The sequence below is a fragment of the Coccinella septempunctata genome, chromosome 7 (genome assembly GCF_907165205.1).
Source record: "Coccinella septempunctata chromosome 7, icCocSept1.1, whole genome shotgun sequence".
Taxonomy (NCBI): Eukaryota; Metazoa; Arthropoda; class Insecta; order Coleoptera; family Coccinellidae; genus Coccinella; species Coccinella septempunctata.
The window spans coordinates 31,354,474-31,381,973 of record NC_058195.1 but is presented as its reverse complement, the minus strand read 5'-3'; the positions used below and the strand labels follow the sequence as shown (position 1 = coordinate 31,381,973).

The 27,500-nt window shown below is 33.8% G+C and overlaps 3 protein-coding genes across 3 annotated transcripts; all 3 read right to left on the bottom strand.

Moving 5' to 3' along the window:
- Window positions 1-1,293: 1,293 nt before the first annotated feature.
- On the bottom strand, window positions 1,294-6,172 carry LOC123317792 (ubiquitin carboxyl-terminal hydrolase 10-like). Its single transcript, XM_044904402.1, has 6 exons — window positions 5,668-6,172; window positions 5,316-5,439; window positions 4,677-5,216; window positions 4,322-4,520; window positions 4,022-4,262; window positions 1,294-1,995 (listed from the first exon to the last, which is right to left on the bottom strand). The coding sequence occupies exons 1-6, from the start codon at window positions 5,686-5,688 to the stop codon at window positions 1,294-1,296; spliced, it is 1,827 nt and encodes a 608-aa protein (XP_044760337.1). The 5' UTR covers window positions 5,689-6,172.
- A 2,966-nt stretch (window positions 6,173-9,138) lies between these two features.
- Window positions 9,139-13,887, bottom strand: LOC123317791 (ubiquitin carboxyl-terminal hydrolase 10-like). Its single transcript, XM_044904401.1, has 6 exons — window positions 13,511-13,887; window positions 13,159-13,282; window positions 12,520-13,059; window positions 12,165-12,363; window positions 11,865-12,105; window positions 9,139-9,840 (listed from the first exon to the last, which is right to left on the bottom strand). The coding sequence occupies exons 1-6, from the start codon at window positions 13,529-13,531 to the stop codon at window positions 9,139-9,141; spliced, it is 1,827 nt and encodes a 608-aa protein (XP_044760336.1). The 5' UTR covers window positions 13,532-13,887.
- A 5,742-nt stretch (window positions 13,888-19,629) lies between these two features.
- Window positions 19,630-23,718, bottom strand: LOC123317790 (ubiquitin carboxyl-terminal hydrolase 10-like). The gene is made up of 5 exons (XM_044904400.1): window positions 23,715-23,718; window positions 22,998-23,537; window positions 22,770-22,875; window positions 22,378-22,618; window positions 19,630-20,331 (listed from the first exon to the last, which is right to left on the bottom strand). The coding sequence occupies exons 1-5, from the start codon at window positions 23,716-23,718 to the stop codon at window positions 19,630-19,632; spliced, it is 1,593 nt and encodes a 530-aa protein (XP_044760335.1).
- Window positions 23,719-27,500: the final 3,782 nt, after the last annotated feature.

The following is a 27,500-nucleotide window of genomic DNA, read 5'->3' as shown; positions in this document are numbered from 1 at the left end:
AAATCTATTGTGAAGAAACTTCATAAAAATATCAATAATAAAAATTCAGGATTCTTATGAGAGCAAATGCTCAAAATGACCACCCCTTCGCTAATACATGCCCATCATCTATTGAGAAATACCTTTTTTAAAACCATACAAACTTCTCCCCGCTATTTTGGCTGCTGAAATACGAATGCGGTGTGCTTCATCTCTTATGGGATTCGAATAAATTTCCTTTTTTCAAAAAACCCCAGTAAAAAATTCCAGAGGATTTAAGTCTGGTGAATCATTGAATCGCATCACATCATATCGATGTTCGAGAGTTCTTTAGGCAAAGAAAAAGAAATAATAAAACTCATTCAGTGAATTAGCATCTTAATAACATTTTGTTGATTTGTTGATTGATTATTTTCAGCAGGAAGTGCAAAATTAAAGTATTTATGGAAAAGGTGAGAAAAGCAGTTTTTCATAGAAATGTTCCATTCTCGATAAACATTCAAATATCTTTTTTCGTGACGAAGGTTATCACCTGTATTTTACCTTTTCGGAATCCTCACAGAATAGGCAACATTTCAACGTAATATGCAGAAAAGGTCTAGTGTCTTTTTTTTAAACCACGTCAGATAGAATTCAGCACAAAAAAACACTTCCTTCAGAACATGAATTTCAATTTTTTTTTCCAGAATCCCTGTATAATATTTCGTGGTATTTTTCATTGCATGAATTGGAGTAATCATTCAACAAAATTTACGGAAAAAAACTGATACGAAAAGTATTTAATTGTAGCTTCCGCAAGAGAGAAAGCAGTTTAAGTGAAAAAATTCAACATTTTCATAAAACATCAAATATCTCGAAAACTGTGAGACTTTCATATGAACGATTTTTTCACATCAGGTAGAGTACATTCTGATCTACTTTCCGTTTTAGTTTGACGTGGTCTTCACGGGACACCCTGTATAAACCTTGCCCTTACAATAATAAACACAACAAATAAAGCATTTTGAAGTAAACCATAGATCCTCTTTTATTAATATATAGATTATCTTTTAGTCTATGTTTTTTTTTTCATTCACTGCTAATTTAGGCTTTTTTCAATCGTTCATTCCGGGGAAATTCTGCTCAATAAAACTGAGGAAATATATTATAAAGTCTGTTTATTAAAATATAGTATATATTTACATAACATCATAAATATAATTATAATTTTTCAGATTTACAATACATTACTCATAAAATAACAAAAAACAATTTTAGTCGATCCTTTTCGCTAATATGTACAAATTTATTATTCTATAGTTCAATTTATACACCTTAAACTATATCACCTCTTTTATAAAATAAAAGATAAGGAACTCTGCCTCCATGCGGTTTCAAAACACTTTCCACTGACACTGACCTCACTTTTGCATCGTCAAACCTCAACCAAGTATGATGTCCAGAATGGAACGCGTCCGCCACATAGTGTCCCTTGCTGGCCTCTTTACCTTCATGGTAAACGACAGCGAAAAGCTTGTACTGTTTCTCTGAAGAACTGCTAGGTTTTCCCGACAGGATCTTGGAATCAACCTGGAGGTCGATGGGGAACTCCACCTTCTTCATAATCTTCGTGCAACCGTTCCCATTGTAACGGAAACATTGCAGATGGAGGACAAGAACAGCCGGCAGTTTCTCGATCAGCACCTGCTGCCACGCTTCCACCTTTTGATTCGTCTTGGCCGAAGTTATTCCTTCAAGTTGATTCTTTATCGTCAGCTGTTCCAGGGCTTCCGTGATGGTTTTGGCCGTCCTGATGTTCAGCTGAAGAGTCAGGAACGGCTGTATGTTTTCTGTGGATTCATCTCCCGTTTTGTGGATCTTTGAGCACAAGAGGCCGCCGAATATGTCGCTGATTGGAGTTTTGTCGAATTGAACCTTTCTCGTGATGTTACGCTTGTTCTTTGGTCCCATTTGTTTCCAGTCTTCGGAGTCGTGATTCATTTCTATTTTGTTCTCAGTTTTGCAGGATTCGATTATCTGAAAGGACAAAAAAAGTTGTGAGATACGACAAGCAATAATATTTTGAATGTAATAATGTGAACTTATGCCAAACACCACGTACATTCGAATAATAAAAGAAGAGAAGGAAATACTTGACTAAGTTTCACAATTTTAATTGAACTATTTGTTGCCATTAAAAAATATTGATCTTAAATTCATCATTTTCATTTTCAAAATTCAATTCAGCATTCATTTAAACTGCAATTTAATTGTGAGGAGTTTTAAAAGACTATAGTTGAGTTCACTTTGGAGGTAGAGGAAGTTTGTATTTGTTAAATATTCAGATTAAAAGAGTGAATGAATCGATGTCGATACAAGAGGATGTATTGATATCTAGTTAGCATAGACCAGTTCCATGCATAAAAAATTATTACGTTACCATAGCAACGAACAAAATAACTCATCAGAAGTGTCAGTGTGAAGTTTGAAGTCAAAAAAGTAAACCAGAGTTACGCAATAAATCAAAAGAAAGAAGATGTCCACCGAAATTGTGAAAATCGAAAAATTTGAGTATCGAGCCATCGTCAAGTACGTGTATTTAAAATGGTTACGGGGTAAGCAGATTTACGAAGATATGCTTAATATCCTTGATGATCAATGTCCTCCGTATGCGACCGTGAAAAATTGGACTGCAAGCTTCAAAAGAGGTCAATTTTCCATTGAAGATAATGACCGATCGGGAAAGACAGTTTATGTGTGAGTCTCCGAGAATATCGATGCAGTTCATGACATGATTTTATCAGACCGTCGAATTAGGCTAAAACGGATATCTGAAGCACTGAATATTTCATGCGAACGCGTTCATCATATAGTTTACGTCAATTTGGACGTGAGAAAAATTGCTGCAAAATGGATCCCCAAATGTTTGAATGTTGACCTAAAGCGTGCGAGGGTAAAAGCATCGCGTTCGATCTGTGCTCGATTTGAAAACGATGTAGAATTCTTAAACCTAATTGTTACTATGGATGAGATTTGGGTACATTTCTACGATCCAAAAACGAAGCAAAAATCGATGAAATGGCAAAACTCTGGTTCTTCAAGACCCAAAATCGTCCAAAAATCGGCAAGAAAAGTTCTTGTTTCAGTTTTTTGGGATTGGCATGGAGTAACCATGTTTGATTTTTTGGATAAGGGTAGAACTATAACCGGAGATTACTATTAGACATTTCTGACCATTCTACGGGAAAAAATTGAGGAGAAAAAACCCGGAAAGCTATCCAAAGGTGTTTTGTTTTTGCAGGACAACGTCCCTGCACACAAATCTAATGTTGCCATGAAAAAAATCCGTGATCAAGAGTTTGAATTACTAGAACACCCCCTTTATTCACCAGATTTGGCTCCATCCGACTATCATCTCTTTCCTCAACAGAAAGAACGTTTTAAAGGTCGTAAATTTTCTTTCAACGAGGAGGTTATAAAAGCTGTGGAGTTCTGGTTTTGAGAGCAAGAAGAAACATCTTTTTGAAAGGTCTAGAGACGTTGCAGGTTCTTTGTAATAAATGCATATCCAATTAAGAGGAGAGTATGTTGATTAATAAAATATTTTGACATTGAAATTTTGTTTGGTTCTATAGTAGACTAAGAATTTTTCAATATATCCTCGTATGTACCAATAAGAAGAATTTGAGATGAATATTTTCCAATGGTAAAGATCTATTCTGCAGATTAAATCAACAACTGGTTTCTCTAATCACTGTATAACTCCCAACCACTTCGTAGATTTCTATCATGTAAAAATTGTACATAAAGGTGATAAAGGTAAACGTTTAGATGTTTGAAAAATCCTAGAAATATCCTCAGCCCAAAAACAAAGTATACCAATTGTAAACGATCAATTAAATTTCCGCCTATCTCCGATTTCAACATGAGTTTAATGATATGAAACCGGAAACACGCGTATCAACAAATATCTTAATTAAAAATTGCGAAACCGAGTCAAGTGTTCTCGTTCATCATGTTTAACCAAGAGTCATGCGATTAATCAATAATTTCGACTACTTACATTCATCATTTCGTCCTTCAGTCCGTTCAGCAGTAGACCCAAAAATTCCTCAGCGTCCTCTTGACGTCCCTCGACAAGAAACGAGTCGCTTCTGGTATCATTCAGGATGGTGTAGATCGAAGAGGCTTCGATCGAGTCGCCGCAGGAGAAGTCGAAACTCCCCTGTTTCTTCTTGTTCCTTTTCGATATACGGTTTAGGTAGGAATCGGGCAGCTTCTCGAATTTATTGATGAATTTGCACCTGGAAGATTTCAAATTGATTTAGATGCTGTCAAAGCGAAGGATTGTTATAAAACTTACATGTTCTTTATGATGGGTGGTAGGCCGTGTCCATTCTCCGTCAAATTCTTCGAAAGTCCTATCAGCAGATTGCATAAAGGTGGGCAGGCCAGCAAGGCTTGTAAAATCGAATTGATGTAGCAATAATTGCTCCTATTGATTAAGCCTCTTGGTTGTAGATTAGCACTTTTTCCATCAATTTCGAAGTTCGATAGAAATTCTGGAAATAAAATGAAATGTTGAGTAACAAATATAGAAAAAGTTTATTGATATCACAACAAAAATAATTGATTCTTCAAATCAAACAACTGACTATGTAAAACCTAAAACGTTTTTCTACTCAAAAAATTTAATCAAAGTCTCTTCAACAACTAACCTGCTAGTCTGTGAGTGGCTGGATCAATAGTTCTGCTTTTTTCAACAGTGTCCAACGATTTAAATTTCTCATCACTGCGTTCAGTCACTAACTCTCCATTTGTCGTGGGTTCCTCTTTCTTGAAGAGACTCGTCCATGATTTCTTCGCCCATACGTTTACAGGTTCATTAACATCTGATTTGACTCCATTTTTTTTCACATCACACGTCTGGACTTTCACAGGCTTATTCTTCATTTCTTCAGTCTTGTTCGAGGATGTTGCCACAATATTTTCAACTTTAACAGGCATCACTTCGGTATTACTTTCGATCAGGTTCGATATTGGGGCACTCGGTGAATTGCGAAGTTCTTCCGCAATTTCATTGGAGGGAACTGTTTCTTTGTCAGCCGTTGTAGAAACTTGTGTGGGAATGAAATGATCCGTCTTAGAAGTTGGTGTATCAACAGATATAGCATTGTCGTATGAGATCAGTGTTTCTTCATCAACGTCTGATGGCTTCTTACATTCGACTGCTGCATTTGGTTTTCTGTGTAATTTTTCTGAAAATAAGTCGATTATTAAATTTCTAGTTACATCAAATCTTTCTTGGACTACATTTGCAAGGATATTATTATTGAGAAATACATCACAATACTCACTTTGGGGAGATTTCTTCTTGAGAGTCCAAGGCAAGGAGATTCTTTGAGGGGTATCGGACAGACAAGAATTTATGTGACGAATCTCGTCCACTTCCAACCCTGTTATATCTAAAAACTGCATATTCTGAAAATAAAATTAATATTAATGTCATTTCAGATATTGAAGTTGATATAATGTTATATTCAAAGTGCTGAAAATATCTTTGAACTTCTAGAGATACTACCATATAGGTACATGATCATTTTCGAATAAAAAAATAACACATACCTGTTTGAAACAGAAAATCTGAACAACAAACAAATTATTGAATAGCAACCAACTGACTAGAGATAAAAAAAAAGAATTACTTACATCCATAACTTGAAAATTCATCAATCATCAATCACAACACTGTAATATCACCTTAAAGTTCGTTTATAATATTCGAAAACTTGCGAGTATTCAAACAGTCTAAACAATCTTAACACCATTAAGGTTAACTCAACTGACTGACCGAAAAATGACTGCTAGGTTATATAGCACGCTACCGTTTCTACCTTTCTACCTAATTTCGTCGTTTCTGACCAATGGCATCATGCTTCTACCTGGGGTTGGGACCGCCCCCTTGCGCACAATTTGGAAATCTGACTACTTTTCGATTTCAAATGTTGTTATTCTATATTTGATAATAGATATTACAATATCTATTTCTTCAGTTAAAAGCGCATACTGATATTTTTCTAGAAAAATTGAGTTTTATTTCATCTAATTTTTGTATTTTCGTTTTCGTCACAAATCATTTTTATTATTTTATCGCGTAAAATTCAAAAATGGAACATACCGGAACTCTTCTAAGATGTAAGTTTCGTCGAAGAAAAGGAATCATTTCAATGAAATCTAATTCTTCAATATTTATCATATTCTTTTCTATTTGACTCAAACGGTATGCCCTAAACTTTTTTTGCCTCTTGGATTAGTGGATAGGTACTCTTAATTTTTTTGAAACAATTTAAGGCCTAAAATGAATAGTTGAATTGTGTGAAATTTGCAGTTTTCCATATTTTTTTAAATCTATACAGGGTAAGTCTTTAACTCGTACAATAATTTCATAAGTAGATTCTTGAGTTAAAAAAACGCTCTTTTCCCATATCATTTTTTTCGATTCGACCCTGATGAATAGATTTAGTAATTTTGAATTTTCATAAGGAGATAGGTGATCTAATAACTCAATTTGGGTTATTAGTTTACTGGTGACACATCTGTATATCTTCTAAAAAGAGTTGTAATCAGCCAAAGTACCCAATTTTTAAAAATTCACAGATACTTTTCAATTTTTCAACATCAAATTAATCGAAAACGTCGCATTATGAGAGAAAATATGAAGAACACTTTCATATTACAAAACTTTCGTCAAACTTAGTTTCAAGCGTTTGATTCTTTTTTTTGGTATTTTTCATGGTACGTAATGTTTAAATTAAAAAAACTGGAAGACGGGGGGTGATATCTTGTGTTCGAAAAGATTAGGTAACTAATCTTAAATCCTCATACTTCTAAGTAGTAAAAACAATTGAATATCAAAACTTAAGACTTTAAAATAATAGGTAGGTATACAGGGTGTCCAAAAACTAGTGAATCAAACGTCATACCACGATAGAGTAGATCAAATATTGAATGGCACCAACATTAGTTGAGCGAAAATGTACCGTTTCTGAAATAAACCTAACCTAAAGTTGCTGATTTTCAATCACAAGGCCAATTTGTGGAAGGATAGCGTTTTTTTCCCATATTATCACCCCTATAGAGGGGGTTTATCTTGAGTAATGAAAATCATGTAAAAAAACAATTGTTTTAATTTAGATTTACTTAGGTTATTGATCAACTACTTGAAATAATTTCAATAAGGGGAGATAAAACAATAAACTTAGTTCAGTTTAGTTTATTGACCAAAATTCCTCAAAAATTTACAATAAATGAAGGACCCAAAGGAGGCATAAATGCCATCTTAGTTCAATATAATTTAAAATCGATATCCTTCTTCATAAACTGGCCCTGTGATCAAGAAAAATATTTCGAAAATCGACAACTTTAGGTATTTTAATAAAATTCTGATTATTTTGGAAACGGTGCATTTTCGTTGAACTAATGTTGGTGTCATTCGATAATATTTGGTCTACTCTATCGTGGTGTGACGTTTGATTCACTAGATAGATAGATATATAGATAACTTTATTTTCACATCACTGCAGCTCAACAAAGATACAAATGAAAAGAAAATACGTCACATTCAAAATTTGAACTAATCTAAAAACACAATATATAGGTAACAAACATATTCATCTCAATCTGTAACATGCTGAAAAAAATTCTTCAATGCTATATGGTTCTATTCTCAAAATTAAGGACAATATGGTTTTTTAAAAGACTACAAAATTTCTCTCTTTCCTGATATTCGTTGGAAGGCAGTTAAAAAACCTTATTGAGCAATAAAATGCAGTTTTTTAGGTCATAGGTAATCTATGACTTGGATAGATTACAGAGTTTATTCTCCTAGTTTTGTTGTCGTTTCTATATTTAACGAATAGTTTTTGGACACCCTGTATATTATATCATGAAAAATGATTTTGAACAGTCAACTAATCTGAAGGATACGTAATTGAACAGTTTATTTAGGTACCTATATTACTCGTAAGCTTAACATCTTCATTATCGATTTCTCTGAAGGAACCCTTTTGCCCTTCATAAAATCAAACAATATTGTTCCATAACTCATTTCTTTTGAAAAGCATGTCTTTTCAGACTTAACGTTTTATTATTTTTCTGAATTCTATTTCTTATCGATATTCATAATTACACCACATCCCTTTTGAAAATGGTCATTCTCCGAAGGGTTTGTATCCCTTTACCGCCGTTAATCGGAACTATTACCTACCTACCCATTTTCTAAGAAATTTCAATGAACGGATTATACAGATAAAAGAGTCTTAATTCATTTCCCAATATTTCGGTCAAGAAAGTTAATATGGGTGAACTTAAACATTATTGAGGATAAATTCAGATGCATACCACCCGACGATATGAATATCGACAAGTGTTACGATCTGAATTGAGCTAGCCAATTTGCCATCGTCAAGGCCCCAAATGGAGTACGCTCCACCGAAGAAAAGCAGATGCTGACCATGGTTTCGACCTCATTTGGCCTCATCAGAGCAACACAGCATTTTTCCACGGTGGAGAACGAAAGTTTTAAATCAGCATTTCAGTATTTTGAAAATGGTTCATTTCTCTTCTTCCACATAAGATTCGGTGAAATCCTGAATTTTACTTCCATTTAATGTGTCTTGTTTCGTTCAAAACCTTCCCGAGAAAATATAAAAAAAAAGTTATACAGTCAATGTAGAGTAAACTTTCATTAAAATTGAGATTTTCAGAAAAAACAGTTTTTAACTCAAATATTTCGGGTCTTTTTCAATAATAAATCACAGGGAATGTTTTTCCAAAAAGTTTGTTGTCCATTTCTATTCAAGATATTCACTAAGATTCAATTCGAAGTCCTCCAACATATGAAACACAATGGATAATAGAAAAATATTCATTATTCATGAGATAATAAAATTTTTTGTCACTATTCATTTTCTTGATGAGAGAGAAAACTCATGATAACGACGGAAATATATTATAAAGTCTGTTTATTAAAATATAGTATATATTTACATAACATCATAAATATAATTATAATTTTTCAGATTTACAATACATTACTCATAAAATAACAAAAAACAATTTTAGTCGATCCTTTTCGCTAATATGTACAAATTTATTATTCTATAGTTCAATTTATACACCTTAAACTATATCACCTCTTTTATAAAATAAAAGATAAGGAACTCTGTCTCCATGCGGTTTCAAAACACTTTCCACTGACACTGACCTCACTTTTGCATCGTCAAACCTCAACCAAGTATGATGTCCAGAATGGAACGCGTCCGCCACATAGTGTCCCTTGCTGGCCTCTTTACCTTCGTGGTAAACGACAGCGAAAAGCTTGTATTGTTTCTCTGAAGAACTGCTAGGTTTTCCCGACAGGATCTTGGAATCAACCTGGAGGTCGATGGGGACCTCCACCTTCTTCATAATCTTCGTGCAACCGTTCCCATTGTAACGGAAACATTGCAGATGGAGGACAAGAACAGCCGGCAGTTTCTCGATCAGCACCTGCTGCCACGCTTCCACCTTTTGATTCGTCTTGGCCGAAGTTATTCCTTCAAGTTGATTCTTTATCGTCAGCTGTTCCAGGGCTCCCGTGATGGTTTTGGCCGTCCTGATGTTCAGCTGAAGAGTCAGGAACGGCTGTATGTTTTCTGTGGATTCATCTCCCGTTTTGTTGATCTTTGAGCACAAGAGTCCGCCGAATATGTCGCTGATTGGAGTTTTGTCGAATTGAACCTTTCTCGTGATGTTACGCTTGTTCTTTGGTCCCATTTGTTTCCAGTCTTCGGAGTCGTGATTCATTTCTATTTTATTCTCAGTTTTGCAGGATTCGATTATCTGAAAGGACAAAAAAAGTTGTGAGATACGACAAGCAATAATATTTTGAATGTAATAATGTGAACTTATGCCAAACACCACGTACATTCGAATAATAAAAGAAGAGAAGGAAATACTTGACTAAGTTTCACAATTTTAATTGAACTATTTGTTGCCATTAAAAAATATTGATCTTAAATTCATCATTTTCATTTTCAAAATTCAATTCAGCATTCATTTAAACTGCAATTTAATTGTGAGGAGTTTTAAAAGACTATAGTTGAGTTCACTTTGGAGGTAGAGGAAGTTTGTATTTCTTAAATATTCAGATTAAAAGAGTGAATGAATCGATGTCGATACAAGAGGATGTATTGATATCTAGTTAGCATAGACCAGTTCCATGCATAAAAAATTATTGCGTTACCATAGCAACGAACAAAATAACTCATCAGAAGTGTCAGTGTGAAGTTTGAAGTCAAAAAAGTAAACCAGAGTTACGCAATAAATCAAAAGAAAGAAGATGTCCACCAAAATTGTGAAAATCGAAAAATTTGAGTATCGAGCCATCGTCAAGTACGTGTATTTAAAATGGTTACGGGGTAAGCAGATTTACGAAGATATGCTTAATATCCTTGATGATCAATGTCCTCCGTATGCGACCGTGAAAAATTGGACTGCAAGCTTCAAAAGAGGTAAATTTTCCATTGAAGATGATGACCGATCGGGAAAGACAGTTTATGTGTGAGTCTCCGAGAATATCGATGCAGTTCATGACATGATTTTATCAGACCGTCGAATTAGGCTAAAACGGATATCTGAAGCACTGAATATTTCATGCGAACGCGTTCATCATATAGTTTACGGCAATTTGGACGTGAGAAAAATTGCTGCAAAATGGATCCCCAAATGTTTGAATGTTGACCTAAAGCGTGCGAGGGTAAAAGCATCGCGTTCGATCTGTGCTCGATTTGAAAACGATGTAGACTTCTAACCTAATTGTTACTATGGATGAAATTTGGGTACATTTCTACGATCCAGAAACGAAGCAAAAATCGATGAAATGGCAAAACTCTGGTTCTTCAAGACCCAAAATCGTCCAAAAATCGGCAAGAAAAGTTCTTGTTTCAGTTTTTTGGGATTGGCATGGAGTAACCATGATTGATTTTTTGGATAAGGGTAGAACTATAACCGGAGGTTACTATTAGACATTTCTGACCATTCTACGGGAAAAAATTGAGGAGAAAAAACCCGGAAAGCTATCCAAAGGTGTTTTGTTTTTGCAGGACAACGCCCCTGCACACAAATCTAATGTTGCCATGAAAAAAATCCGTGATCAAAAGTTTTAATTACTAGAACACCCCCTTTATTCACCAGATTTGGCTCCATCCGACTATCATCTCTTTCCTCAACAGAAAGAACGTTTAAAAGGTCGTAAATTTTCTTTCAACGAGGAGGTTATAAAAGCTGTGGAGTTCTGGTTTTGAGAGCAAGAAGAAACATCTTTTTGAAAGGTCTAGAGACGTTGCAGGTTCTTTGTAGTAAATGCATATCCAATTAAGAGGAGAGTATGTTGATTAATAAAATATTTTGACATTGAAATTTTGTTTGGTTCTATAGTAGACTAAGAATTTTTCAATATATCCTCGTATGTACCAATAAGAAGAATTTAAGATGAATATTTTTCAATGGTAAAGATCTATTCTGCAGATTAAATCAACAACTGGTTTCTCTAATCTCTGTATAACTCCCAACCACTTCGTAGATTTCTATCATGTAAAAATTGTACATAAAGGTGATAAAGGTAAACGTTTAGATCTATGAAAAATCCTAGAAATATCCTCAGCCCAAAAACAAAGTATACCAATTGTAAACGATCAATTAAATTTCCGCCTATCTCCGATTTCAACATGAGTTTAATGATATGAAACCGGAAACACGCGTATCAACAAATATCTTAATTAAAAATTGCGAAACCGAGTCAAGTGTTCTCGTTCATCATGTTTAACCAAGAGTCATGCGATTAATCAATAATTTCGACTACTTACATTCATCATTTCGTCCTTCAGTCCGTTCAGCAGTAGACCCAAAAATTCCTCAGCGTCCTCTTGACGTCCCTCGACAAGAAACGAGTCGCTTCTGGTATCATTCAGGATGGTGTAGATCGAAGAGGCTTCGATCGAGTCGCCGCAGGAGAAGTCGAAACTCCCCTGTTTCTTCTTGTTCCTTTTCGATATACGGTTTAGGTAGGAATCGGGCAGCTTCTCGAATTTATTGATGAATTTGCACCTGGAAGATTTCAAATTGATTTAGATGTTGTCAAAGCGACGGATTGTTATAAAACTTACATGTTCTTTATGATGGGTGGTAGGCCGTGTCCATTCTCCGTCAAATTCTTCGAAAGTCCTATCAGCAGATTGCATAAAGGTGGGCAGGCCAGCAAGGCTTGTAAAATCGAATTGATGTAGCAATAATTGCTCCTATTGATTAAGCCTCTTGGTTGTAGATTAGCACTTTTTCCATCAATTTCGAAGTTCGATAGAAATTCTGGAAATAAAATGAAATGTTGAGTAACAAATATAGAAAAAGTTTATTGATATCACAACAAAAATAATTGATTCTTCAACTCAAACAACTGACTATGTAAAACCTAAAACGTTTTTCTACTCAAAAAATTTAATCAAAGTCTCTTCAACAACTAACCTGCTAGTCTGTGAGTGGCTGGATCAATAGTTCTGCTTTTTTCAACAGTGTCCAACGATTTAAATTTCTCATCACTGCGTTCAGTCACTAACTCTCCATTTGTCGTGGGTTCCTCTTTCTTGAAGAGACTCGTCCATGATTTCTTCGCCCATACGTTTACAGGTTCATTAACATCTGATTTGACTCCATTTTTTTTCACATCACACGTCTGGACCTTCACAGGCTTATTCTTCATTTCTTCAGTCTTGTTCGAGGATGTTGCCACAATATTTTCAACTTTAACAGGCATCACTTCGGTATTACTTTCGATCAGGTTCGATATTGGGGCACTCGGTGAATTGCGAAGTTCTTCCGCAATTTCATTGGAGGGAACTGTTTCTTTGTCAGCCGTTGTAGAAACTTGTGTGGGAATGAAATGATCCGTCTTAGAAGTGGGTGTATCAACAGATATAGCATTGTCGTATGAGATCAGTGTTTCTTCATCAACGTCTGATGGCTTCTTACATTCGACTGCTGCATTTGGTTTTCTGTGTAATTTTTCTGAAAATAAGTCGATTATTAAATTTCTAGTTACATCAAATCTTTCTTGGACTACATTTGCAAGGATATTATTATTGAAAAATACATCACAATACTCACTTTGGGGAGATTTCTTCTTGAGAGTCCAAGGCAAGGAGATTCTTTGAGGGGTATCGGACAGACAAGAATTTATGTGACGAATCTCGTCCACTTCCAACCCTGTTATATCTAAAAACTGCATATTCTGAAAATAAAATTAATATTAATGTCATTTCAGATATTGAAGTTGATATAATGTTATATTCAAAGTGCTGAAAATATCTTTGAACTTCTAGAGATACTACCATATAGGTACATGATCATTTTCGAATAAAAAAATAACACATACCTGTTTGAAACAGAAAATCTGAACAACAAACAAATTATTGAATAGCAACCAACTGATTAGAGATTAAAAAAAAGAATTACTTACATCCATAACTTGAAAATTCATCAATCATCAATCACAACACTGTAATATCACCTTAAAGTTCGTTTATAATATTCGAAAACTTGCGAGTATTCAAACAGTCTAAACAATCTTAACACCATTGAGGTTAACTCAACTGACTGACCGAAAAATGACTGCTAGGTTATATAGCACGCTACCGTTTCTACCTTTCTACCTAATTTCGTCGTTTCTGACCAATGGCATCATGCTTCTACCTGGGGTTGGGACCGCCCCCTTGCGCACAATTTGGAAATCTGACTACTTTTCGATTTCAAATGTTGTTATTCTATATTTGATAATAGATATTACAATATCTATTTCTTCAGTTAAAAGCGCATACTGATATTTTTCTAGAAAAATTGAGTTTTATTTCATCTAATTTTTGTATTTTCGTTTTCGTCACAAATCATTTTCATTATTTTATCGCGTAAAATTCAAAAATGGAACATACCGGAACTCTTCTAAGATGTAAGTTTCGTCGAAGAAAAGGAATCATTTCAATGAAATCTAATTCTTCAATATTTATCATATTCTTTTCTATTTGACTCAAACGGTATGCCCTAAACTTTTTTTGCCTGTTGGATTAGTGGATAGGTACTCTTAATTTTTTTGAAACAATTTAAGGCCTAAAATGAATAGTTGAATTGTGTGAAATTTGCAGTTTTCCATATTTTTTTAAATCTATACAGGGTGAGTCTTTAACTCGTACAATAATTTCATAAGTAGATTCTTGAGCTTAAAAAACGCTTTTTTCCCATATCATTTTTTTCGATTCGACCCTGATGAATAGATTTAGTAATTTTGAATTTTCATAAGGAGATAGGTGATCTAATAAGTCAATTTGGGTTATTAGTTTACTGGTGACACGACACATCTGTATATCTTCTAAAAAGAGTTGTAATCAGCCAAAGTACCCAATTTTTGAAAATTCACAGATACTTTTCAATTTTTCAACATCAAATTAATCGAAAACGTCGCATTATGAGAGAAAATATGAAGAACACTTTCATCTTACAAAACTTTCGTCAAACTTAGTTTCAAGCGTTTGATTCTTTTTTTTGGTATTTTTCATGGTACGTAATATAAGAAATGGATCACGCCTTCACAGTAAGGCAGGTAAATAATAAACGAATTAATTCAGATGCATAACATCCGCAGATAATTAAATCAACGAATGTTACGATCTAAATCGAACTAACAAACTACCATCGCTCGAAGTATTACCAGAATTTTCATTTCGTCGACAAAGAGTAGATGCTGACTGATCGTAACATTCGTTGATTTAATTATCTGCGGATGTTATGCATCTGAATTAATTCGTTTATTATGGTACGTAATGTTTAAATTAAAAAAACTGGAAGACGGGGGGTGATATCTTGTGTTCGAAAAGATTAGGTAACTAATCTTAAATCCTCATACTTCTAAGTAGTAAAAACAATTGAATATCAAAACTTAAGACTTTAAAATAATAGGTAGGTATACAGGGTGTCCAAAAACTAGTAAATCAAACGTCATACCACGATAGAGTAGATCAAATATTGATTGGCACCAACATTAGTTGAGCGAAAATGTACCGTTTCTGAAAAAAACCTAACCTAAAGTTGCTGATTTTCAATCACAAGGCCAATTTGTGGAAGGACAGCGTTTTTTTCCCATATTATCACCCCTATAGAGGGGGTTTATCTTGAGTAATGAAAATCATGTAAAAAAAACAATTGTTTTAATTTAGATTTACTTAGGTTATCGATCAACTACTTGAAATAATTTCAATTAGGGGAGATAAAACAATAAACTTAGTTTAGTTTAGTTTATTGACCAAAATTCCTAAAAAATTTACAATAAATGAAGGACCCAAAGGAGGCATAAATGCCATCTTAGTTCAATATAATTTAAAATCGATATCCTTCTTCATAAACTGGCCCTGTGATCAAGAAAAATATTTCGAAAATCGACAACTTTAGGTATTTTAATAAAATTCTGATTATTTTGGAAACGGTGCATTTTCGTTGAATTAATGTTGGTGTCATTCGATAATATTTGGTCTACTCTATCGTGGTGTGACGTTTGATTCACTAGATAGATAGATATATAGATAACTTTATTTTCACATCACTGCAGCTCAACAAAGATACAAGTGAAAAGAAAATACGTCACATTCAAAATTTGAACTAATCTAAAAACACAATATATAGGTAACAAACATATTCATCTCAATCTGTAACATGCTGAACAAAATTCTTCAATGCTATATGGTTCTATTCTCAAAATTAAGGACAATATGGTTTTTTAAAAGACTACAAAATTTCTCTCTTTCCTGATATTCGTTGGAAGGCAGTTAAAAAACCTCATTGAGCAATAAAATGCAGTTTTTTAGGTCATAGGTAACCTATGACTTGGATAGAGTACAGAGTTTATTCTCCTAGTTTTGTTGTCGTTTCTATATTTAACGAATAGTTTTTGGACACCCTGTATATTATATCATGAAAAATGATTTTGAACAGTAAACTAATCTGAAGGATACGTAATTGAACAGTTTATTCAGGTACCTATATTACTCGTAAGCGTAACATCTTCATTATCGATTTCTCTGAAGGAACCCTTTTGCCCTTCATAAATTCAAACAATATTGTTCCATAACTCATTTCTTTTGAAAAGCATGTCTTTTCAGACTTAACGTTTTATTATTTTTCTGAATTCTATTTCTTATCGATATTCATAATTACACCACATCCCTTTTGAAAATGGTCATTCTCCGAAGGGTTTGAATCCCTTTACCGCCGTTAATCGGAACTATTACCTACCTACCCATTTTCTAAGAAATTTCAATGAACGGATTATGCAGATAAAAGAGTCTTAATTCATTTCCCAATATTTCGGTCAAGAAAGTTAATATGGGTGAACTTAAACATTATTGAGGATAAATTCAGATGCATACCACCCGACGATATGAAAATCGACAAGTGTTACGATCTGAATTGAGCTAGCCAATTTGCCATCGTCAAGGCCCCAAATGGAGTACGCTCCACCGAAGAAAAGCAGATGCTGACCATGGTTTCGGCCTCATTTGGCCTCATCAGAGCAACACAGCATTTTTCCACGGTGGAGAACGAAAGTTTTAAATCAGCATTTCAGTATTTTGAAAATGGTTCATTTCTCTTCTTCCACATAAGAATCGGTGAAATCCTGAATTTTACTTTCATTTAATGTGTCTTGTTTCGTTCAAAACCTTCCCGAGAGAATATAAAAAAAAAAGTTATACAGTCAATGTAGAGTAAACTTTCATTAAAATTGAGATTTTCAGAAAAAACAGTTTTTAACTCAAATATTTCGGGTCTTTCTCAATAATAAATCACAGGGAATGTTTTTCCAAAAAGTTTGTTGTCCATTTCTATTCAAGATATTCACTAAGATTCAATCCGAAGTCCTCCAACATATGAAACACAATGGATAATAGAAAAATATTCATTATTCATGAGATAATAAAATTTTTTGTCACTATTCATTTTCTTGATGAGAGAGAAAACTCATGATAATTTTCTTGAGAAATATGCTATTTACAATAGTTTTATTCCTTTTCCAGTTTTAAACTTTCGCAATTCTTGGTCATTAGAAGGCTAAGGAGTTTATTACATACTAGCTGACCCGGCAAACCTTGTTTTGCCATTTAAATTATTTCTAGCGTAGATAATAATAACTAACTCATCGTGATTGTGTGACAATGTGGCATATGAAAACCTATAAGTACTCTATGATTGCTCGATTGGTCGTAAGAAAAAGGAATGCCTTTTTTTCTGTTCTGTACAATTTTTTTTCAGAATATTTAGTTATATAAACCTTGCCCTAACAATAATGAACACAACAAATAAAGAATTGTCCAATTTGGTGCGATCGTTTGAACAATAAAGCATTTTGAAGTAAATCATAGACCCTCTTTTATTATTATATATAGACTAGCTAACCCGGCAAATCTAGTTTTGCCATTTAAATTATTTCTAGGGTAAATAATAATAACTAACTCATGTGTGACAATGTGGCATATGAAAACCTATAAGTACTCTATGATTGCTCGATTGGTCGTAAGAAAAAGGAATGCCTTTTTTTCTGTACTCTACAATTTTTTTTGGGAATAGTTTGTTATACAGGGTGTCCCGTAAAGACCACGTCAAACGAAAACGAAAAGTAGATCAGAATGTGCTCTAACTGATGTGAAAAAATCGTTCATATGAAAGTTTCACAGTTTTCGAGATATTTGATGTTTTATGAAAATGTCGAATTTTTTCACTTAAAATGCTTTCTCTCTTGCGGAAGCTACAATTAAATACTTTTCGAATCAGTTTTTTTTCCATAAATTTTGTTGAATGATTACCTCAATTCATGCAATGAAAAATACCACAAAATATTATACAGGGATTCTGAAAAAAAAATTAAAATTCATGTTCTGAAGGAAGTGTTTTTTTGTGCTGAATTCTATCTGACGTGGTATAAAAAAAAGACACTAGACCTTTTCTGCATATTACGTTGAAAAGTTGCCCATTTTGTGAGGATTCCGAAAAGGTAAAATACGGGTGATAACCTTCGTCACGAAAAAAGATATTTGAATGTTTATCGAGAATGGAGCATTTCTGTGAAAAACTGATTTTGTCACCTTTTCCACAAATTCTTTCATTTTGCAGATTCTGCTGTAACATATTGAATGATTCGCTTGAAAAATGTCAGTTAGTCCCTAAATTTCTTATAAAATGAAATTATTCTGTTTTTTTCTTTAATTGCAATGATATAATAATAATAACGCACAGGACCTTCAACATCAACAAATCTATTGTGAAGAAACTTCATAAAAATATCAATAATAAAAATTCAGGATTCTTATGAGAGCAAATGCTCAAAATGACCACCCCCTTCGCTAATACATGCCCATCATCTATTGAGAAATACCTTTTTTAAAACCATACAAACTTCTCCCCGCTATTTTGGCTGCTGAAATACGAATGCGGTGTGCTTCATCTCTTATAGGATTCGAATAAATTTCCTTTTTTCAAAAAACCCCAGTAAAAAATTCCAGAGGATTTAAGTCTGGTGAATCATTGAATCGCATCACATCATATCGATGTTCGAGAGTTCTTTAGGCAAAGAAAAAGAAATAATAAAACTCATTCAGTGAATTAGCATCTTAATAACATTTTGTTGATTTGTTGATTGATTATTTTCAGCAGGAAGTGCCAAATTAAAGTATTTATGGAAAAGGTGAGAAAAGCAGTTTTTCATAGAAATGTTCCATTCTTGATAAACATTCAAATATCTTTTTTCGTGACGAAGGTTATCACCTGTATTTTACCTTTTCGGAATCCTCACAGAATAGGCAACTTTTCAACGTAATATGCAGAAAAGGTCTAGTGTCTTTTTTTTATACCACGTCAGATAGAATTCAGCACAAAAAAACACTTCCTTCAGAACATGAATTTCAATTTTTTTTTCCAGAATCCCTGTATAATATTTCGTGGTATTTTTCATTGCATGAATTGGAGTAATCATTCAACAAAATTTACGGAAAAAAACTGATACGAAAAGTATTTAATTGTAGCTTTCGCAAGAGAGAAAGCAGTTTAAGTGAAAAAATTCAACATTTTCATAAAACATCAAATATCTCGAAAACTGTGAGACTTTCATATGAACGATTTTTTCAGGTTGAGTACATTCTGATCTACTTTCCGTTTTAGTTTGACGTGGTCTTTACGGGACACCCTGTATAAACCTTGCCCTTACAATAATAAACACAACAAATAAAGCATTTTGAAGTAAACCATAGATCCTCTTTTATTAATATATAGATTATCTTTTAGTCTATGTTTTTTTTTTCATTCACTGCTAATTTAGGCTTTTTTCAATCGTTCATTCCGGGGAAATTCTGCTCAATAAAACTGAGGAAATATATTATAAAGTCTGTTTATTAAAATATAGTATATATTTACATAACATCATAAATATAATTATAATTTTTCAGATTTACAATACATTACTCATAAAATAACAAAAAACAATTTGAGTCGATCCTTTTCGCTAATATGTACAAATTTATTATTCTATAGTTCAATTTATACACCTTAAACTATATCACCTCTTTTATAAAATAAAAGATAAGGAACTCTGTCTCCATGCGGTTTCAAAACACTTTCCACTGACACTGACCTCACTTTTGCATCGTCAAACCTCAACCAAGTATGATGTCCAGAATGGAACGCGTCCGCCACATAGTGTCCCTTGCTGGCCTCTTTACCTTCATGGTAAACGACAGCGAAAAGCTTGTACTGTTTCTCTGAAGAACTGCTAGGTTTTCCCGACAGGATCTTGGAATCAACCTGGAGGTCGATGGGGAACTCCACATTCTTCATAATCTTCGTGCAACCGTTCCCATTGTAACGGAAACATTGCAGATGGAGGACAAGAACAGCCGGCAGTTTCTCGATCAGCACCTGCTGCCACGCTTCCACCTTTTGATTCGTCTTGGCCGAAGTTATTCCTTCAAGTTGATTCTTTATCGTCAGCTGTTCCAGGGCTTCCGTGATGGTTTTGGCCGTCCTGATGTTCAGCTGAAGAGTCAGGAACGGCTGTATGTTTTCTGTGGATTCATCTCCCGTTTTGTGGATCTTTGAGCACAAGAGTCCGCCGAATATGTCGCTGATTGGAGTTTTGTCGAATTGAACCTTTCTCGTGATGTTACGTTTGTTCTTTGGTCCCATTTGTTTCCAGTCTTCGGAGTCGTGATTCATTTCTATTTTGTTCTCAGTTTTGCAGGATTCGATTATCTGAAAGGACAAAAAAAGTTGTGAGATACGACAAGCAATAATATTTTGAATGTAATAATGTGAACTTATGCCAAACACCACGTACATTCGAATAATAAAAGAAGAGAAGGAAATACTTGACTAAGTTTCACAATTTTAATTGAACTATTTCTTGCCATTAAAAAATATTGATCTTAAATTCTTCTTATTGGTACATATAACATCATTTTCATTTTCAAAATTCAATTCAGCATTCATTTAAACTGCAATTTAATTGTGAGGAGTTTTAAAAGACTATAGTTGAGTTCACTTTGGAGGTAGAGGAAGTTTGTATTTCTTAAATATTCAGATTAAAAGAGTGAATGAATCGATGTCGATACAAGAGGATGTATTGATATCTAGTTAGCATAGACCAGTTCCATGCATAAAAAATTATTGCGTTACCATAGCAACGAACAAAATAACTCATCAGAAGTGTCAGTGTGAAGTTTGAAGTCAAAAAAGTAAACCAGAGTTACGCAATAAATCAAAAGAAAGAAGATGTCCACCGAAATTGTGAAAATCGAAAAATTTGAGTATCGAGCCATCGTCAAGTACGTGTATTTAAAATGGTTACGGGGTAAGCAGATTTACGAAGATATGCTTAATATCCTTGATGATCAATGTCCTCCGTATGCGACCGTGAAAAATTGGACTGCAAGCTTCAAAAGAGGTAAATTTTCCATTGAAGATGATGACCGATCGGGAAAGACAGTTTATGTGTGAGTCTCCGAGAATATCGATGCAGTTCATGACATGATTTTATCAGACCGTCGAATTAGGCTAAAACGGATATCTGAAGCACTGAATATTTCATGCGAACGCGTTCATCATATAGTTTACGTCAATTTGGACGTGAGAAAAATTGCTGCAAAATGGATCCCCAAATGTTTGAATGTTGACCTAAAGCGTGCGAGGGTAAAAGCATCGCGTTCGATCTGTGCTCGATTTGAAAACGATGTAGACTTCTTAAACATAATTGTTACTATGGATGAGATTTGGGTACATTTCTACGATCCAGAAACGAAGCAAAAATCGATGAAATGGCAAAACTCTGGTTCTTCAAGACCCAAAATCGTCCAAAAATCGGCAAGAAAAGTTCTTGTTTCAGTTTTTTGGGATTGGCATGGAGTAACCATGATTGATTTTTTGGATAAGGGTAGAACTATAACCGGAGATTACTATTAGACATTTCTGACCATTCTACGGGAAAAAATTGAGGAGAAAAAACCCGGAAAGCTATCCAAAGGTGTTTTGTTTTTGCAGGACAACGCCCCTGCACACAAATCTAATGTTGCCATGAAAAAAATCCGTGATCAAGAGTTTGAATTACTAGAACACCCCCTTTATTCACCAGATTTGGCTCCATCCGACTATCATCTCTTTCCTCAACAGAAAGAACGTTTAAAAGGTCGTAAATTTTCTTTCAACGAGGAGGTTATAAAAGCTGTGGAGTTCTGGTTTTGAGAGCAAGAAGAAACATCTTTTTGAAAGGTCTAGAGACGTTGCAGGTTCTTTGTAATAAATGCATATCCAATTAAGAGGAGAGTATGTTGATTAATAAAATATTTTGACATTGAAATTTTGTTTGGTTCTATAGTAGACTAAGAATTTTTCAATATATCCTCGTATGTACCAATAAGAAGAATTTAAGATGAATATTTTTCAATGGTAAAGATCTATTCTGCAGATTAAATCAACAACTGGTTTCTCTAATCTCTGTATAACTCCCAACCACTTCGTAGATTTCTATCATGTAAAAATTGTACATAAAGGTGATAAAGGTAAACGTTTAGATGTTTGAAAAATCCTAGAAATATCCTCAGCCCAAAAACAAAGTATACCAATTGTAAACGATCAATTAAATTTCCGCCTATCTCCGATTTCAACATGAGTTTAATGATATGAAACCGGAAACACGCGTATCAACAAATATCTTAATTAAAAATTGCGAAACCGAGTCAAGTGTTCTCGTTCATCATGTTTAACCAAGAGTCATGCGATTAATCAATAATTTCGACTACTTACATTCATCATTTCGTCCTTCAGTCCGTTCAGCAGTAGACCCAAAAATTCCTCAGCGTCCTCTTGACGTCCCTCGACAAGAAACGAGTCGCTTCTGGTATCATTCAGGATGGTGTAGATCGAAGAGGCTTCGATCGAGTCGCCGCAGGAGAAGTCGAAACTCCCCTGTTTCTTCTTGTTCCTTTTCGATATACGGTTTAGGTAGGAATCGGGCAGCTTCTCGAATTTATTGATGAATTTGCACCTGGAAGATTTCAAATTGATTTAGATGCTGTCAAAGCGAAGGATTGTTATAAAACTTACATGTTCTTTATGATGGTGGTAGGCCGTGTCCATTCTCCGTCAAATTCTTCGAAAGTCCTATCAGCAGATTGCATAAAGGTGGGCAGGCCAGCAAGGCTTGTAAAATCGAATTGATGTAGCAATAATTGATCCTATTGATTAAGCCTCTTGGTTGTAGATTAGCACTTTTTCCATCAATTTCGAAGTTCGATAGAAATTCTGGAAATAAAATGAAATGTTGAGTAACAAATATAGAAAAAGTTTATTGATATCACAACAAAAATAATTGATTCTTCAACTCAAACAACTGACTATGTAAGTAAGTCTCTTCAACAACTAACCTGCTAGTCTGTGAGTGGCTGGATCAATAGTTCTGCTTTTTTCAACAGTGTCCAACGATTTAAATTTCTCATCACTGCGTTCAGTCACTAACTCTCCATTTGTCGTGGGTTCCTCTTTCTTGAAGAGACTCGTCCATGATTTCTTCGCCCATACGTTTACAGGTTCATTAACATCTGATTTGACTCCATTTTTTTTCACATCACACGTCTGGACCTTCACAGGCTTATTCTTCATTTCTTCAGTCTTGTTCGAGGATGTTGCCACAATATTTTCAACTTTAACAGGCATCACTTCGGTATTACTTTCGATCAGGTTCGATATTGGGGCACTCGGTGAATTGCGAAGTTCTTCCGCAATTTCATTGGAGGGAACTGTTTCTTTGTCAGCCGTTGTAGAAACTTGTGTGGGAATGAAATGATCCGTCTTAGAAGTTGGTGTATCAACAGATATAGCATTGTCGTATGAGATCAGTGTTTCTTCATCAACGTCTGATGGCTTCTTACATTCGACTGCTGCATTTGGTTTTCTGTGTAATTTTTCTGAAAATAAGTCGATTATTAAATTTCTAGTTACATCAAATCTTTCTTGGACTACATTTGCAAGGATATTATTATTGAGAAATACATCACAATACTCACTTTATGGAGATTTCTTCTTGAGAGTCCAAGGCAAGGAGATTCTTTGAGGGGTATCGGACAGACAAGAATTTATGTGACGCATCTCGTCCACTTCCAACCCTGTTATATCTAAAAACTGCATATTCTGAAAATAAAATTAATATTAATGTCATTTCAGATATTGAAGTTGATATAATGTTATATTCAAAGTGCTGAAAATATCTTTGAACTTCTAGAGATACTACCATATAGGTACATGATCATTTTCGAATAAAAAAATAACACATACCTGTTTGAAACAGAAAATCTGAACAACAAACAAATTATTGAATAGCAACCAACTGACTAGAGATAAAAAAAAAGAATTACTTACATCCATAACTTGAAAATTCATCAATCATCAATCACAACACTGTAATATCACCTTAAAGTTCGTTTATAATATTCGAAAACTTGCGAGTATTCAAACAGTCTAAACAATCTTAACACCATTGAGGATAACTCAACTGACTGACCGAAAAATGACTGCTAGGTTATATAGCACGCTACCGTTTCTACCTTTCTACCTAATTTCGTCGTTTCTGACCAATGGCATCATGCTTCTACCTGGGGTTGGGACCGCCCCCTTGCGCACAATTTGGAAATCTGACTACTTTTCGATTTCAAATGTTGTTATTCTATATTTGATAATAGATATTACAATATCTATTTCTTCAGTTAAAAGCGCATACTGATATTTTTCTAGAAAAATTGAGTTTTATTTCATCTAATTTTTGTATTTTCGCTTTCGTCACAAATCATTTTTATTATTTTATCGCGTAAAATTCAAAAATGGAACATACCGGAACTCTTCTAAGATGTAAGTTTCGTCGAAGAAAAGGAATCATTTCAATGAAATCTAATTCTTCAATATTTATCATATTCTTTTCTATTTGACTCAAACGGTATGCCCTAAACTTTTTTGCCTGTTGGATTAGTGGATAGGTACTCTTAATTTTTTTGAAACAATTTAAGGCCTAAAATGAATAGTTGAATTGTGTGAAATTTGCAGTTTTCCATATTTTTTTAAATCTATACAGGGTAAGTCTTTAACTCGTACAATAATTCCATAAGTAGATTCTTGAGTTAAAAAAACGCTCTTTTCCCATATCATTTTTTTCGATTCTACCCTGATGAATAGATTTAGTAATTTTGAATTTTCATAAGGAGATAGGTGATCTAATAACTCAATTTGGGTTATTAGTTTACTGGTGACACATCTGTATATCTTCTAAAAAGAGTTGTAATCAGCCAAAGTACCCAATTTTTAAAAATTCACAGATACTTTTCAATTTTTCAACATCAAATTAATCGAAAACGTCGCATTATGAGAGAAAATATGAAGAACACTTTCATATTACAAAACTTTCGTCAAACTTAGTTTCAAGCGTTTGATTCTTTTTTTTGGTATTTTTCATGGTACGTAATGTTTAAATTAAAAAAACTGGAAGACGGGGGGTGATATCTTGTGTTCGAAAAGATTAGGTAACTAATCTTAAATCCTCATACTTCTAAGTAGTAAAAACAATTGAATATCAAAACTTAAGACTTTAAAATAATAAGTAGGTATACAGGGTGTCCAAAAACTAGTGAATCAAACGTCATACCACGATAGAGTAGATCAAATATTGAATGGCACCAACATTAGTTGAGCGAAAATGTACCGTTTCTGAAATAAACCTAACCTAAAGTTGCTGATTTTCAATCACAAGGCCAATTTGTGGAAGGATAGCGTTTTTTTCCCATATTATCACCCCTATAGAGGGGGTTTATCTTGAGTAATGAAAATCATGTAAAAAAAACAATTGTTTTAATTTAGATCTACTTAGGTTATTGATCAACTACTTGAAATAATTTCAATAAGGGGAGATAAAACAATTAACTTAGTTCAGTTTAGTTTATTGACCAAAATTCCTCAAAAATTTACAATAAATGAAGGACCCAAAGGAGGCATAAATGCCATCTTAGTTCAATATAATTTAAAATCGATATCCTTCTTCATAAACTGGCCCTGTGATCAAGAAAAATATTTCGAAAATCGACAACTTTAGGTATTTTAATAAAATTCTGATTATTTTAGAAACGGTGCATTTTCGTTGAACTAATGTTGGTGTCATTCGATAATATTTGGTCTACTCTATCGTGGTGTGACGTTTGATTCACTAGATAGATAGATATATAGATAACTTTATTTTCACATCACTGCAGCTCAACAAAGATACAAATGAAAAGAAAATACGTCACATTCAAAATTTGAACTAATCTAAAAACACAATATATAGGTAACAAACATATTCATCTCAATCTGTAACATGCTGAAAAAAATTCTTCAATGCTATATGGTTCTATTCTCAAAATTAAGGACAATATGGTTTTTTAAAAGACTACAAAATTTCTCTCTTTCCGGATATTCGTTGGAATTCAGTTAAAAAACCTTATTGAGCAATAAAATGCAGTTTTTTAGGTCATAGGTAATCTATGACTTGGATAGATTACAGAGTTTATTCTCCTAGTTTTGTTGTCGTTTCTATATTTAACGAATAGTTTTTGGACACCCTGTATATTATATCATGAAAAATGATTTTGAACAGTCAACTAATCTGAAGGATACGTAATTGAACAGTTTATTCAGGTACCTATATTACTCGTAAGCTTAACATCTTCATTATCGATTTCTCTGAAGGAACCCTTTTGCCCTTCATAAAATCAAACAATATTGTTCCATAACTCATTTCTTTTGAAAAGCATGTCTTTTCAGACTTAACGTTTTATTATTTTTCTGAATTCTATTTCTTATCGATATTCATAATTACACCACATCCCTTTTGAAAATGGTCATTCTCCGAAGGGTTTGTATCCCTTTACCGCCGTTAATCGGAACTATTACCTACCTACCCATTTTCTAAGAAATTTCAATGAACGGATTATACAGATAAAAGAGTCTTAATTCATTTCCCAATATTTCGGTCAAGAAAGTTAATATGGGTGAACTTAAACATTATTGAGGATAAATTCAGATGCATACCACCCGACGATATGAATATCGACAAGTGTTACGATCTGAATTGAGCTAGCCAATTTGCCATCGTCAAGGCCCCAAATGGAGTACGCTCCACCGAAGAAAAGCAGATGCTGACCATGGTTTCGACCTCATTTGGCCTCATCAGAGCAACACAGCATTTTTCCACGGTGGAGAACGAAAGTTTTAAATCAGCATTTCAGTATTTTGAAAATGGTTCATTTCTCTTCTTCCACATAAGATTCGGTGAAATCCTGAATTTTACTTCCATTTAATGTGTCTTGTTTCGTTCAAAACCTTCCCGAGAGAATATAAAAAAAAAGTTATACAGTCAAAGTAGAGTAAACTTTCATTAAAATTGAGATTTTCAGAAAAAACCGTTTTTAACTCAAATATTTCGGGTCTTTTTCAATAATAAATCACAGGGAATGTTTTTCCAAAAAGTTTGTTGTCCATTTCTATTCAAGATATTCACTAAGATTCAATTCGAAGTCCTCCAACATATGAAACACAATGGATAATAGAAAAATATTCATTATTCATGAGATAATAAAATTTTTTGTCACTATTCATTTTCTTGATGAGAGAGAAAACTCATGATAATTTTCTTGAGAAATATGCTATTTACAATAGTTTTATTCCTTTTCCAGTTTTAAACTTTCGCAATTCTTGGTCATTAGAAGGCTACGGAGTTTATTACATACTAGCTGACCCGGCAAACCTTGTTTTGCCATTTAAATTATTTCTAGGGTAGATAATAATAACTAACTCATCGTGATTGTGTGACAATGTGGCATACGAAAACCTATAAGTACTCTATGATTGCT